Source organism: Peromyscus leucopus, chromosome 15 (assembly GCF_004664715.2).
Source record: "Peromyscus leucopus breed LL Stock chromosome 15, UCI_PerLeu_2.1, whole genome shotgun sequence".
NCBI classification, from domain to species: domain Eukaryota; kingdom Metazoa; phylum Chordata; class Mammalia; order Rodentia; family Cricetidae; genus Peromyscus; species Peromyscus leucopus.
Genome location: NC_051076.1, coordinates 60,861,170 through 60,876,787, shown reverse-complemented (window position 1 = coordinate 60,876,787; position 15,618 = coordinate 60,861,170). Strand labels below are relative to the sequence as shown.

At 47.3% G+C, this 15,618-nt stretch overlaps 1 protein-coding gene across 3 annotated transcripts in view; it reads right to left on the bottom strand.

The window, feature by feature from the left end:
- Positions 1-867: 867 nt before the first annotated feature.
- Zranb3 (zinc finger RANBP2-type containing 3) overlaps positions 868-15,618 on the bottom strand; it is a 154,641-nt gene continuing 139,890 nt past the window's right edge. For all 3 annotated transcript variants that reach the window (XM_028874939.2, XM_028874940.2, XM_028874941.2), the window contains 6 exons: positions 12,811-12,912; positions 11,455-11,597; positions 7,873-7,983; positions 6,688-7,084; positions 2,606-2,737; positions 868-1,508 (listed from right to left, as the gene is read on the bottom strand). In XM_028874939.2, coding sequence (XP_028730772.1) covers positions 1,398-1,508; positions 2,606-2,737; positions 6,688-7,084; positions 7,873-7,983; positions 11,455-11,597; positions 12,811-12,912 — 996 coding nt within the window. In that variant the 3' untranslated portion in view covers positions 868-1,397. The remainder of the gene's footprint in view (positions 1,509-2,605; positions 2,738-6,687; positions 7,085-7,872; positions 7,984-11,454; positions 11,598-12,810; positions 12,913-15,618) is intronic.

The following is a 15,618-nucleotide window of genomic DNA, read 5'->3' as shown; positions in this document are numbered from 1 at the left end:
ATCACAGTGCTCCATTGTGACATCACAGTGCTCCATTGTGACATCACAGTGCTCCATTTTAATATCACAGTGCTCCATTGTGACATCACAGTTCTCCATTGTGACATCACAGAGATCCTTCTGTTTCAGTCTACTCAGCATGGGGTTATAGGTACACCCCACACCCAGGTTTTCACACAGGTTTGGGGGCTTAGACTCAAGCTATCATGCCTGTGTGGCCAACACCTATCAAGTGAGTCATCTCCCAATCCCATCTTCACTTCCTTTTGGAGACAGAGTCTTACTACATGGCCCTGCCTGGCCTGGAACTCAATATATAGATCAAGCTGGCCTCAAACTCACAGAGACTCACCAGCCTCTGCCTCCTGAGGGCTGGATTAAAGGTGTGCATCCCCATGACTGGGTTGTCATCTTTTTAAAAGAGTACCAGAAATAAACTTAACAAAATAGGATTCAGAAATGGAGAGATGGTCCAGTGGTTAGGAGCGCTTGCTGTTCTTTCAGAAGACCTGTTTCCAGAGCCATGCTGAACGGCTCATAGCTCCCTGTAACTCCAGGTCTGGAGATAAAAGGCCTCTGGCGTCTGCAGGCACCTGCACTCATGTGCACATATCCCACACAGGGACACACATACACATAATTTTAAAAAGTTTATTTAAAAAACAAAACAAGATATACCAGGATTTTAAAACCAGAATGAAGACCAGGAGACAATTAGCCTGGTTTTACACATAAAAAAAAAAAAAAGAAAAAGAAAAAAAAAAAGAAAAACCAGAGAACCAGACCCCAAGGCTTTGGTGGCATTATACTTTATGTTATATCATTTGTTCTCACAATTGCCCAGAGCACACAAATTCTACATGGATCCCATGGTTACAATTAGTTTATTTATGAAAGTATCTTTTCAATAAAGATGCCTGGCCCAGAAGGAGGCAACATCCAAAACACACACCCAAGCTCATTTTGGAGGCTCTTGTACAGGAAGCAGGCTGGTCGTGGTCTGCCCAGAATTCCGTAGTAATGATGGCTTACCTCCAAAATTTCCCTGACTTTTCTGGAATGTTCCACACAATCCAGAAGCAAGACAAATCAAGAGGCAATTGTCCGGTGATTGGGAATAGATTTATCACATGTTACTATGCACAATGCAGGGATGAAAGTGTATTAGGGAAAACAAAAGCTGAACAAAATCTTGCTGAAACATAATTGACAATCTGCATGAAGTTACAAGACCACAGAAGCGCTTCCGGTCACACCTCAGTATCTGCTAGGTACTTAAGCACAAAATCTAAATTTCAGTTCTTGATTATGCTTAAAAGCTTTTCACTATTGGAATACTAGAGAAACATGAAGAGACATCGTGTCCAATCCCTCTACCTGCAGGCCATTCGCTCTGTTTACACCTCACTCTGCTTCTTCACCAGGAACCGAGTGATGTCTGATCCGTGCTTCGATGCCAGGGAGCGTCGTCTCGCCTGACTCCTTTCCTTGGCTTGTCGGGCAGTTCTCTAGAAGTCAGCAAATGCAAGGTGCAGGTTAGGGGAAGACTGTGCTGTAGTCTGGAAAATGTGCATTATCCACATGTGCAGAGTTTAACCCAGAGGAGGTGCTCCATGCCATGGGTGGAGTCTGCAGCACTGGCCAGCGCCCTGAGATCCTGGGTTTACTGGTCTCCAGAGAAAGCGGGTTTTCTCACCAGGCGAGAAAACGTATTTTTGTGGAGAATGTCTCACTGCCCAGTAGACTACAAATCCTGTGTTTGGGGACTAAGAGAAGCCATGTATCTCCTCATCTAAGTAGATGCTTATAACACATCTAAACATCCCCATCATTCAGTGGGTAAAAAGTTTGTCCTCTTATTATCTGGGCCCAGCTCAGAAAATTCATTCCCAACTCAATACTTAAGACACTGTAGAAAGTCAAATAGGATAGAATCGATTCTTCTGCTAAGTCTAAGTAAAAATTTTCACGAGAATCCAAAAAACAAACACAGGAAAGACGGCATCCCTTTTGGTGATGTCTGTATGCCTTTAGATACAGGTCTCATGTAGCCAGCCCCACACTCACCAAGCAGCTGAGAATGGCCTTGGACTCTTTTTTTGTGGGTGGTGGTGTTGAGATGGGTGCTCACTGTCTAGCTCTGGCTGTCCCAGAGCTTATTCTAGAGACCAGGCTGGTCCTGAACTCAGAGATCACCTGCCTCTCGAGTGCTGTGCTACCATGTCTGGCTGACCTAGAACTTTTTTTTTCCCTAGACAGAGTCTCTGTGTAGCTCTGCTGTCCTGGAACTCACTATGTAGACCAGGCTGGCCTCACTCTTCATCCTCCTGCTTCTGCCTCCCGAGGGTACTAACACAGCCAGTTTGTGCAGTGTGGGATGGAGCCCAGGCCCTCCTGTGTGTTCAGTGAGTGCTCTCCGCACTGAGCAGCATCCTCTGCCCAGAGAGTGAATTAAGAGGGTCCCAGGGTCCTCGCGTCTGTGACTACGAACTTCCACAGAGCCAAGAGTCAGAATGACGAAAGCAGCAGCGTGCATTCCGCTCCGAGATGGGGCACGCCCAGCCTCGCCCACCTGTGTGCAGCCCCCCAGGAACGTGTCACTCACCTCCCTGTGGCACACTGTGCAGAGCGTCTGCAGGTTGTCCAGAGAGCACTGCCCCCCTCCCTCATACACCGGCTTGATGTGATCCACCTGCCAGAAGTGGCCTTCTCCCGGGCTCCTCAGCATTTCATTTAGCTGCAGGAAGCACACATGATCAGCAACTCCCCAGATTTGCCACAGGAACTGTGGCCTGTGCACTTTGCAATCCCTTTATACAGCAAAATCACAGGGAGAAACACATTAGGATGCCTTTTATAGCTTTTGTTGTGAGTAAAAAAAAAAAAAACCCACAAAATGCTAGGTTAGCAATTTGAAAGCAATAAACTGTCTTTCTAAAAGAGTTTTTCCCCCTAACATATTTGGAAAACCTTAAAACCAAATATAAGATACCAAGGCTCCTGACAGATTGAGGGGAAAATGGTTGGTTTTTGACCCTTGAAGTTGCTTTATATATTTATGAAACCAAAAGTGAGAAAGTAAGAACAGATTGGAAATTAAAAGCTTCTCAATATTAATAACCAAGTAACCATTCATTGTTGAACTAAATACATTTGTTCCTACATCAACAGCAGGCTAACACTAGCATCCACAGTGTTGTGTTGCTTTTATTTTCTCGGTAAGATCTCTTGTGTCCCAGGCTGGTATCAAACTAATCATGTAGCCAAGGATGACCTTGAACTCCTGGCCCTCCTCTTCCACCTCCCTGAGCTGGGCTTCCAGCATGCAGCACCATGCTGGGTTTATGCAGCGCTGGGACTAGAACCAGGCTTCCTTCCGTGTGTGCTAGGCAAGCTCCCTACTAATTGAGTCGCATCCCCAGGTCCGGCCAGAACTTGGCTATTTCCCAGACGGTTTCCCTGCTTCCATGGACTGGCATGGCAGGAAATCTCCACGACAAACTTCTGTACCTTGCATATTTGGAATATTTGCATATTTGGAGCTCTTTCAAACAGCCAGCATGTAGGCCAGGCTACCCCCACACTTAGCCCTCGATCCCTATGCACAGATGAGATCCATCTGAACGTTTTACCTGAGATAGTAAAAGCAGCATGCACTAGAACACTGCAACTGTCTAGACATCAGAGATTAGTAAGTAAGATGTTTTTGTTTTTTTAGTCTTGGATAAGAAAGAAATTATAATTAACTTCATGAATGCTGGCCATAGGAACCCATGATTATTTCAACCTAAAGCAGAAAGAAACACAGCCAGAGGCATCATAGTCCTGACCTCAGAGTGACAAAGACAGTATACTGTGGCACAAACCAGACACACAGACCAGTGGAACACAACAGAGGACCCAGAAACAGACCCATACAACCATGGACCCCTAATATTTGACAAAGGTGTTGTGGTGGTTTGAACAGCTATGGCCCCCACAGACTCATGTGTTTGACTGCTTGGCCCACAGGGAGTGGCACTGTTAGGAGGTGTGGCCTTGTTGGAGAAAGGCTTTGAGGTCTCTATGCTCAAGCTATGCCCAGTGTGGCTCACAGTCTCCTTCTGCCTGCGGATCAAGATGTAGGACTCTGAGTTTCTTCTTCAGCACCATGTCTGCCTACACACTACCATGTTTCCTGCCATGACGATAATGAACTAAACTTCTGAACTGTAAGCCAGCCCCAATTAAGTGTTTTCCTTTATAAGAGTTGCTGTGATCATAGTGTCTCTTCACAGTAATAGAAACCCTAACTAAGACAGGTGTCAAACATGAGCCCTGGAAAAAAGACAACCCATTGAGTAAATGGTGCTGGCCAAACTGGACATTTGTGAGGAAAGCACTTTTAAGAAAGTGTATAGGAGCTGGGTGGCAGTGGTGGCGCACTCCTTTAATCCCAGCACTCAGGAGGCAGAGGCAGGCGGATCTCTGTGAGTTCGAGGCCAGCCTGGACTACCAAGTGAGATCCAGGAAAGGCGCAAAGCTACACAGAGAAACCCTGTCTCGGAAAAAAAAAAAAGAAAGAAAGGAAGAAAGAAAAAGAAAGAAAGAAAGAAAGAAAGAAAGAAAGAAAGAAAGAAAGAAAGAAAGAAAGAAAGAAAGAAAGAATGAATGAATGAATGAATGTATAGGGCTCTGGGATGGACCAGTGACCTGACCAATAGTGCCGACCCCCAGGGAGTGTTTCCAGACAGCCAGCTGGTGCAGGGAAGTCTGTCCTGCTGATGTCTGTCACTGCCTGCCTTTCTCTCTTCTGTACTGAACTTGCAGCCTTTTGTTAGAAGGTACAGATTGAGTTTTAGAAGTAACTACAAATGTCATTCTAAATGGCATATTCTTAGAAGAAAAGGATCCATTTGGTTCTGCTTTTTGCAGCCAATTCTTTCTCTCTGAGCATCTTTAACTGACAGACTCAATGATCCAGAAGACGTGTCTTTATTTTCCCTGGTAAATGTGCAGCAGCTCCCTGGAGACCAGCTTTCAACATGCTGAATTTGCCTCAGGAAAGACTCCTGCTAAGACTTCTTCCCTCAGCCCTCCTGGGTGCGGTGTCTACCATGTGACTGCTACGTTCCTAGACAGGTCACTTTCAAGATGATCCTCAGTCATTTCAGCACTCAGCTTTAGGAAGCCCGCATGCCCAGGCAGCAGGCGGTATGGGAGCTTGACGGACATCCCTCCCAAGGGTTCAACTTCTCCCTCATCAGTTAGAGCAAGGGGGATCTCAGGAATCGTGTTAGAGAAACATGTGTTTCTCTAGATCCAAGAGCTACATTAATTCATCTTTCAGAAATGAATGTTAGCTAACTAGTTCTATCATTATGTAGCAGGGAAATTAAAATATATAAAAATTTTAAAATAATACATTAAGTTATTAATTAATTTTAGACAGGGTCTCACTATGTAGCCCCGGCTGTCCTGGAACTCACTCTGCAGGCCAGGCTGGCCTTGAACTCACAGAGATCCGCCTGCCTCTAACTCCCAAGTGCTGGGATTAAAGGCATGCGCCACCATATATGGTTAAAAATATAGTTTGTTCAGCTGACAGGAATTCATTGGATATTTCAGTGGGCAGAGATTGCTTGAGTGACCCTTTTTTGATTAAGCATACCACAAAACGAAATATTTTCCTTTAGTTGGAAACTTAGAATAGTTTTTGTAAGATTAGACTTCTGATGGTGCTTTGGGAAGCTAGTGATTATTGTTGAGTGTGCTAGGCACAATAACTGGCCATAGACTTTTACTAAAACTGTATTATACAGTGGACACACACAGAGCCTTCTCACCGTGAGCTGCATTTTGGGGTCCCCCTTAAGCCCCATCTTAAGATGCTGATATACCGGAAGTAGCTCAGTGTCTGTGTTTGCAGCATTCGCCACTGCGTAACCTCTGCAAACAGAATCAGAATCCAAGCACACCCTAGACCATACGGCCACAGCCCAGGGGACACCGTGTGGATCGGTGAGACACACAGAGTGAAGGAAACTCCAGGGAAATGATCCCGTTTCCTTCCCCATCAAGGTATAAAAAGGGAGGGGTGCTAGAGACCCAACAAAGACAACCAGCATTCCAACCAGAAAGAAGACGACGGATTTCCATCCTAATCTGAACAAAGTAAAGGAGACGGTCTGGAGACGCAAACATGCACTTCCTGTAATGGAGGAATTCTGATTCTTAGTCGTGCACCGTGATTATACTGTAAAACAGGAAGAGCGAGAGAAGAGCGGGGAGGGAAGGCTGAGGAAGAGGGAGGGGCAGGGTGAGAGGCAGAATGGCGGCGGGAAGGAAGGAGTGGGAAAGGATGGAGGGAGGAAGGGGAGAGAAGGAGGGAAGGAGAAAGAAAGGGAAGGAGGGAGGAGGGCGGGAGGAGAAGGCAGAGTGGAGACAAGAGAGCAGGCAGGCGTTACCCACCAGAGGCATAACCAAGACGAGCTGACTGAACGACGAAGGGAGACAGAGGGAAGCCAACATGGTGAGTGCGGACGCCGGATGATGGCGCATGGCTCCGTATTTGAGTGCGGACGCCAGATGATGGCGTGTGGCTCCGTATTCTCCCCCTTTGCCCGTGTTTTAACGAGGTTAGAAGCTGACAGAGCCGCCCGCACCCCGCTGACCGCACCGCTGCCCTGACGGGCCGTGACGACGTACCTGCTCCAGTGGGAGCTTCGCAGTCCAGGCAGCATCTAGAAGATTCTTCCTCTGACTTTTAGGGGCATCTCTCACCCGCAGAAAGAGCTCCTGGGCATTCACACCGCACAGCTGACACACGCCATGTTCCACGGCAAACACCTGGGCTCTCAGGTAGCCGTTACTGGATCGGATCCAGAATTCCTCCTGGCATTTCAGGGAGCAGAACCGTGAGTCCCAGGCGCTGGCTTTGGACCCCCGCTCAGCCTGGCAGGTGGGATGCTGGCAGCGGAGACAGAGCGGCCTGCCTTCCTTATCCACAGCCTGGATGTAGCCTTTGGACGGGGATGACTCAACAGTGAGATCAGCCGGGCCGGGATTCAGAGACGGGACGCAGGCGCTGTCCAGCTTTCTACAACTGAACAAAAGACCGCGGAGATAAGCAACGAAGCTGGGTCACTGCTCTGTAGAGAGGCCTCAGATCTGGTGTTCGGTCAGGAGGCGAAATAGCTGTGGTCAGGACCCCATAGTCCAGCCAACTTGAGAAAAGCCATGACACCAAAGTGAATTTGACACAAGCGGCCTCTTTCAGGCGCTGAAGTGACCCACTGAGCACCTCCAGACACCAGAGGATGCTGCACAATGAGAACTACCAAAATGCTCATTCAAACTAATGTGAAAGCTCCAGAACCCTAGTGGATGCGCTGTAACCTAGACACCTCCTCAGCCTCAGGGCACCACAGAGTGAATCTTCCTGTTTTTTTGCTGCCTTACAAGATTAGAACAGAACACTTGCTAAATACCGGGTTTCTCCAGGTAAACTCCAAGTTGATCAGATAACAAACAGAAGTGAAACGCAGCAGGACACGCTCACTTGATCAGGACCCCCACCGTCCAGGCTGATATTGACCGGAACAGTGCCAGGCTGGCAGACCGTGCAGGTCTGAGATCAGGTCTCCCGGCATCTTTACTCAGGCTTGGGGCAGGCCACAGAGGCTCCTGGATTTGGGTATTCCTCAACTCTGATGTCTAAGATGATGAGCTCATGGGCCTATGAGGGTGGTCAGAAGGCCTAAAAAGCTATTAAATCATGACACTGTCTTGTGACCTCTAAGTGGTCACACCATGGGGGCTGTTATCACAGGAACTGCTGTGTAAGTCTGAAGTAGTACTCTCTCCTGTGTCGAAGTACCAGGGGGCACTTACTGTGAAGAAGGGTCCTGCGGCCTGGACTCCCTGGTGATCAGACGGATGTGGCCCCCGTCAGTTTTCACCTTGGTCATGGAGGCCGTGGCAACATCTTCTTTAGTGATGTATCTAGAACAGTTAGATGTTAAACAGATTTTTCTCACATAGGAGTTTCTGGGGGAGGAAGAGACATTGCTCGGTGTGTAGCCACTGATGAGGTGTCCATGCTCCAGTAACTACATCAGCCATGCTCATGTCAGCAACCCTGAGTAGGTTCATAGGTCACACACAGGTGTGGATGCAGAAGACAGACTAGTTGGGAAGAGGAAGGAGGTCAGTGGGAGTGGGAAGGGGACAGGAGAGGGTGATGGGGGGTGAGAATGAACAAATGTATTTTCTGCATTGTATACATGTATGAAAATGTCACAATGAAACCCACTATTATGTGCAATTAATTTATAGTAATAAAACATAAAAGGAAAAAAACATAAAAAGAAAAAGAGTTTCTATATACTTTTCTGTTTTGAGTTCTACTTTGTAGGCCTGGTTGGCTTGGAACTCCCTATGTAGACCAAACTGGCCTTGAAATCAGAGATCTGCTTGGCCCTGCTTCCAAAGTGCTGGTATTAAAAATATGCACTACCAGCCGGGCGTTGGTGGCGCACGCCTTTAATCCCAGCACTCGGGAGGCAGAGGCAGGTGGATCTCTGTGAATTCGAGGCTAGCCTGGTCTCCAAAGCGAGTTCCAGCAAAGCTACACAGAGAAACCCTGTCTCGAAAACAAACAAACAAACAAAAAATGCACTACCGGGCAGGAGAGATGGCTCAGAGGTTAAGAGCACTGACTGCTCTTCCAGAGGTCCTGAGTTCAATTCCCAGCAACCACATGGTGGCTCACAACCATCTGTAATGAGATCTGGTGCCCTCTTCTGGCTGCAGACATACAGAACATTGTATACATAATAAATAAATAAATCTTTAAAAAATATGCACTACCATGATCAGTTATTTTCTGTATTTTCAGACACTCACTGTGCATGCAGTACCTACAGAGGCCAGAAGAGAGCATCAGACCCTGCCCCCCCTAGAAATGGCAATTGTGAGCTGTCCAATGTGGGTGCTGGAAACCAAACCCAGATCCTCTGTAAGTAGCAAGTACTCTTAACCACCAAGTCAGCTCTATAGCCCCTTAAATCTTATAAGAAATGATATCTCTCTCTCTCTCTGTCTCTGTCTCTCTCTGTTGCAAGTCAGGGGTTGGTTTTCTCCTTCTAACGTGGGCTCTAGGAACTGAACTGAGCTTCGGTGGCAGATGCCCTCCTCCCCCACCAACAAAGACTGACTGGAAGCTCCCTCCCTCACACCAATCAAGTGTGTACTAAGTTACATTCTCAGGAAGTACCTGTCACTTATGTTCAAAGTGCTCCTGGAGAAAGGAAAGGAACAAAGCAAGATGCAATGATGTTTCCTGTGCTGACCACCAAGTTTGGAAACGTGCCTGTCCTTGTGGCTGCTATTTGTTCTGTGGGAAACATGTATCTTTGCTCCAAATCAGTTGTCACAATATTTACTTCTCCAAGAAATTCAAGAGTCCCTCGTGATTTTTAATTGTCAACTAGACACAGTCTAGAATTATCTGAAAGGAAGGCCTGGTTGAGGAATTGCCTAGATCTGCCTAGCCTGTGGGCGTGTCCGTGGGGGATGGTCTTGATAGGCCATGGGTGCAGGAGGTCCCAGGCCACTGTGGGCGGTCCCATATCGTATAGGAAAGCCAGCATGCACACACGCAGCAGGAGCCAGAGAGCTGACCAGCAAGAGCAGCAACCCTCCATGGTTCCTGCCTCAAGTTCCTGCCTCAAGTTCCCAACCTCCCTCCCTCACTGATGGAGTGTGACCTGCAACTCTAAACCGGACAAATCCTTTCCTGTCCAAGTTACTACTGGTCAGAGTATTCTACTGTAGCAAGAAAACTAGAATACACAATTTTTCAAAATCTGGGGGAAGAAAAGAGTGGTTGCGGGCCTAAGAAATGATCAACTCTGCGGCCGACCGACAGTCTTAAGGAGGCTGACTTCAAGCTGCACAGAAACTGCTCCCCTCTGCGGCTGCAAAGGTTTACCTGCAAGACCTCCCTTTCTGTGGTCAGTCAGCAAGGTGTCTGATGAACCCTGGGAACAGCTTTCTTCATTCTCCTCCTTCTGTTCCCACGACTGACCCCATAATCAAAGCGGGTGGTCCCTAGGTGTGCTCTGTAGCTGTGATAATCTAAAAGGGCTCCAGACAGTTTGACTCTCAGGAACAAACCTGACCCTTAGAGCAGTTATTTCCCACTTCTGGGAACATGGTGCCTATGGAGGCCAGAGGAGGGCACGAGATCTCCCTGAACTGGAGTTACAGATGGTTGTGAGCTGTTACGTGGGTGCTGGGAACCAAACCCAGGTCCTCGGCAAGAGCAGCCAGTGCACATAACCACTGGACCATCCCTCCGGTCCCTCATTTCCTAAGGCAGATGTAGCCTTATGGAGGAAGGTGTACTGGGTAGGTCTGTCACTCTGTGACTTCCTTCAAAGAAAGAACTTTACTACAGAGCAGCTGGCAACTTCTCCTGGCGCTCTTTGTTCCATGCTGAGAGAACCAGGGTTGAAGATCACAGAGGAAGTCACTGAAGCAAGGCGCAGATGCTTACAAGGTCACACACAGGTATTAGAACTGGACTTCTGGGGAAGACAGCAGGTGACGGTGAAAACGTGTCACAATTAACCTTTATTCCAACCACAGACCTGACCGTTCCCTTCCTCTTCCGGGAACACGATGGTGTGCTACCATAGGAACAGGCCCCTGCTGCATGGCAGAGAAGTCCCAGGGCCTGCTCTGTGGCTCTCAGGTAAGAGGTCTCTCTGTTCTAACTGCCCGGGCTTAGCAGGTCCCAGGTGCACCAACCTCTTTGTTAATGAGCAGGATTCCCAATAAGCAAAATCCAGACAATCTGATGTCTTCCAGCAGGTCTTGTTTTTTTTTTTTTTTTTTTTTTTTTTTTTTTTTTTTTTTTTTTCGAGACAGGGTTTCTCTGTGTAGCTTTGCACCTTTCCTGGAACTCACCCTGTAGCCCAGGCTGGCCTGCCTCTGCCTCCCGAGTGCTGGGATTAAAGGCCTGTGCCACCACTGCCCGGCTCAGCAGATCTTATTGAATCCACTACATACATAACTATGTTGCTATGAAATGATGTAACTATTATTTTAAGTATAATTCTTTCTCCCTCCCTCCTTCTCTTAAAAAGGTTTCATATTGCCCAGACTAGCTTTGAACTCCCATATAGCTGAGAATGACCTTGAATTCCTGATCCTCATTCCTGATTCCTCTGCCTCCTCTTGAGGGATGTAATTACAAGTGCGTGCCCTGCAACTGGCTAATTCAGTGCTACGAAGGAACCCAGGGCTTGTATATGCCAGGCAAGCACTCTATCTACAAACTACATCCTCAGCATAATTTCTTCAACTTACTGAAATTTCATTCATGGTTCCATGAGGTACCTCAGATGCCCACAGAAGCAGCCAGGGAAAGCAATATCCTACAAGACGCAAGGGAAAGGCCACTGTCACCTTTTAGCACTGTTTCCTTTGGCCTGTTGTCTTGTGATCTCTTCCAAGGCCAGGGCTGGGCTGCAGAACAGCTGTCCACTTTTCCTGATCATCCTCTGCTTCATGGCAGTCAGACTATTCCATTCTCGGACAAACCTCAAAATCTGGTAGAAAAGAAATGACGCGGAGTTAACTGCTCTCCATGTCCCTTCCTTCGAAAGTCGGGTCGTGTACAACACGAGAAAACCGATGTCTCACAGCATCCCTCAACAGGTTGAGTCCTACAGTGTGTTGTTCTTCAACTTGATACTACGCTCGTGTTATGAATTGCCTATGCCAAGTGCAATCCAGAGTCTCTAACGGCAGGCAGTTCAGCAGCCCAGCACACGCTCTGAACACAGGCGCCCACAGTGAGAATGTGCTCACAGAGAGCAGAGCAGGTAGAAGAAGACCCTTGCAACAGCCCAGGAAAGCTGGCCTCAGGGAGGCAGACTCTGCAGGGGCCACAGGGGATGGTGCAACCTCCACGATCACACTGTATTAGAGGTCGCAGACACCACAGGACAAAGCCAGCAATAAATTGAGAATTATCACAACTGTTCTTTATCAATCAGTTATAGATAATAGATTTTATTATCTATCTATCTATCTATCTATCTATCTATCTATCTATCTATCTACTACTTACCATCTATGTAGCTCTATCATTCATATATCTATGTATCTGTATCTGCTTCTATTCAGTCCATCTAATCTATCATCTTCCTGAATCTGAGCATCAGTACTAACTGATACCAAAGACAACAGCTCCCTGCTCCCTCTTCCTACTAGAGGGGTGCAGCTGACCCCCGGCACTGCTTCACTTCCACTAACAGGGTAGTAAAAACACAAATAAAAGCCCACTACTTTCTTGAAAATGTAAATGGTGGCGTGCACATGGAGGATGGAGGTTAAGGTCTACCTGGCGGCTGCCTGGCCTGCAGCTGCAGCACCCGGGTCACTGGCAGTGAGTCCAGAGTCACAGTGTGGTGTTACCCTGGCTCTTGGGATGTGCCAGTGTTAGAATTTAGCCTTAGAAGACAGTGTGATTCTGACAGATGCGTCACAGCTGCTAATCCGACGGATGAGAGTGAGGAGATGTGAGGATGACTCTGTGCTCAGCAGCCACGCCAGGTGTGATCACTCAGCAAGGGAACAGATTTATTCTTAGCACCGGTGGAATTAATAGACACTGCCTGGGTGGATAAAAATGCAGCCTGCAACCTGACTCTGCCACAGCCATAAGGTTTGCTTCATTTAACTAAAAATGACGTCTAAAATTACTAAAATAGTTTTCTTTCAGATAAATGCAAGTGTATTATTTAGAACTGTTCTTACCAGTGAGCGATTCTGTTTTAGTTGAAAGCTTGCTGGCAAGTCTTCCCAAAGGTCTAATTTTATATCCAAAGGAATGAAATTACAGCTCATCGGTTTCCCATCCTGATAACAGATGAGGAGACATTGTTAGGGCAATTAATCTGTAGGTACTAGTAACTACTGTATAAGAAAAGTTTAGTTATGATGTAGCATGACCAATCTCCTAAAAAAAAACACTAGGAGGCACATTCTAGACAAGGGTGTACCCAACATGAGTCCCCTGCAGAGCTGAGGTGGGTGGAAGAGGCTTTACTCTTGTACCCAGAGTCCCCCAAAGACCATCAAGAGACCACATCTGATGCATAAGCAAAGAGTCTTTTTATTGTTGCACTCGGGTCTTTTTATTGTTAGCTCGGGCCTCTCCATCCCTCTGAGGCAGCAGCAGAGCGGGAGAGATCCTGAGTACCAATGGGGCAGGTTTTTATAGGGGGTAAAGGAAGGGGGCTTGGGGTCTACAGACGACATAGGAACACACTCAGGATTGGTTTATGCAAGTGGCAATCAGCTTAGTAACTTTTAATTGGCTAGGGTTGGTCGGGGGTACAGTTATCCATTTTGGGCAGGCCTGGACAAGTCCCAGGCTCTGTCCTTGAGCTGCCGTGGAGGCTGGCTGGCCTAGCACATACTGACTGTGGGGGCTGACTCAGTGGCCCAGGCTTGGTGCATCCTATCTCCCTGTCCCTGGTGACAGGGACATCAGTGATTAATCATCTTTTGTTCATGAGCCTCTCAGAAACTGCTTGCTCAGTCTCAGGAAATGGAAATTGAGGCCTGATCTCCGAGAAAAGACTGAGCAGCCTGTTATGGAGTCTGCTTGGTCCTCTCACTCGCCTGTACACAGTCCAAGCTTTCTGTTGTCAGCCTGGAGGCTGTACTTACTGCCTCGACATACTTCTCTACTGCCTGACCTTGGAAACATACATGGAGATGATGGAAAACTGTAAGCTAATCCAGAAGAACTGCACATCCTTGACATTACACAACCACCTCCAAATCCCAAGTGATCTCCTTTATAGTATCAAAGACATAACTCCTGTCAAACAACAGCTCGATAAACATCTGTCTGTCCCTTCCCAGTGGGCTGACACAGCTGCCCATTGTTACTGGCAGGAGGGGAAGGGAGACAGAGAAAGTCTAGAGACTTATTGAAAACGCGGCTTCTCAAAGTCATGTTACACTGCTGCTCCATGAAGGGCAGGGGTCCATGCCCCTGCCTGGAGAGGAAACCGCATTGAGGAGCGTCATCTCTCAAGCACGAGTGAGTGAATGTCATCTCCTTTTTAAAGGGGGAGACGACTGCCATATGAAAATTCACTATATCAACAACACTTGCTCATGTTCACGTCTCTTCGTCAAAACAGTGCTGGCGGACCATTGGAAGAAGAAAACGATGGAAGCCTTTATGACATGATATTTACTCGTGTATGTAATTACATAATTCTAAAGTTGCGAGATAGAATTCCAAACCTTGGATTTGGGATTCTCCTGGCAATAATCAGTTCTCTGTGACATAGGATGTTAAGCTTCTGTTACTGACTTCTCCTTTATGGGGTTCACTCGTAGGCAGTGAACTAGGGATTTTACAGACTTCTAGACGTGCTGGGGTGAAAAGGTAAACTTTCATCTCCATGCAGTCTCAGCTGTGAAAAGATGTCACATTCCATCCATCTACATCTGTTAGGAAACAGCAGTAGCTGAATGACGCCTTTTTATGGTAATGGATATGTCAGTATTTAGAGCAGCCATAAACATGTCTGTGAGACTGTGGACAGAAATGGTGAGGACAGGAAGCCCAGGCAGGAGGCTGGCAGGCTCTTAGCTGCTCCCCCTTTTATGAGGCTTGTTGTCTCTCCCTGTCCCCACCTCAAGGGGAAAAACACTGATGATATGATAGAGCGTTCACAGACCCAAGGGCTTCGGAGGCCCTGCTGTGTTCTGACTGGGCAGTCTCTTGGCTCCTCATCTTCACATATCCATGAGGGGGTCACCATTCTGTTCCCTCCCGGTGATGGCGAGAGGCACAGCCTGGACCCCATGAAGAGGTTGGCACAGGCACTAAAGACTGCTTGGAGATGAGCGGAGAGGTCCCACGTGCTCTCCAGTCTGCCTCCCTCAGGTAGAGGCTCCACAGGGCGGGCTGGGATTCAGGCCCACAAGGGTAACAAGTCCCGCCTTGCATGGTCTCTGGTGACTCAAGGTCATTTTGGTCTGACAGTGGATGCTGTGTGGTGATTTGGTATCTGTACAAACCTTTCCTTCTGACTGAATATGATTGTACAGCACAGCATATATCAAATCTGCTTTAGCAGAAAACACAGTTGAAAGCAGTTTGGTTGTCTCTCTCTCTCTCTCTCTCTCTCTCTCTCTCTCTCTCTCTCTCTCTCTCTCTCTCTCTCTCCAGTGCTGGATATTAAACTTGGGGCCTTGTGCACGCCCAGCAGATTCCGTTTCATGAAGCAGCACCCTCAGCTCCATAGTCACGTTTTAAAAAGCATCTCACTTCCCTGAACCCACATGACAGAACAAGAGAACGGAGCCCTGCGAGTTATCTTCTCACCTCCACACACTTGCTGTGGCACAAGAATGCCCCCGACTAAAGAAATCTAATAGTGAAGAGACAAAAAGTATTCTTTCAATAGAACAGACCACGTAGTTATAGAATTATAGTTTGTACAGCTAAACTTATTACAAGTTCAAAACTGAAGAAACAGGTATTTTAAATCTCTGCCAACTTCTCCATACTTCTATTGGTGTAGTTAGGATAACGAT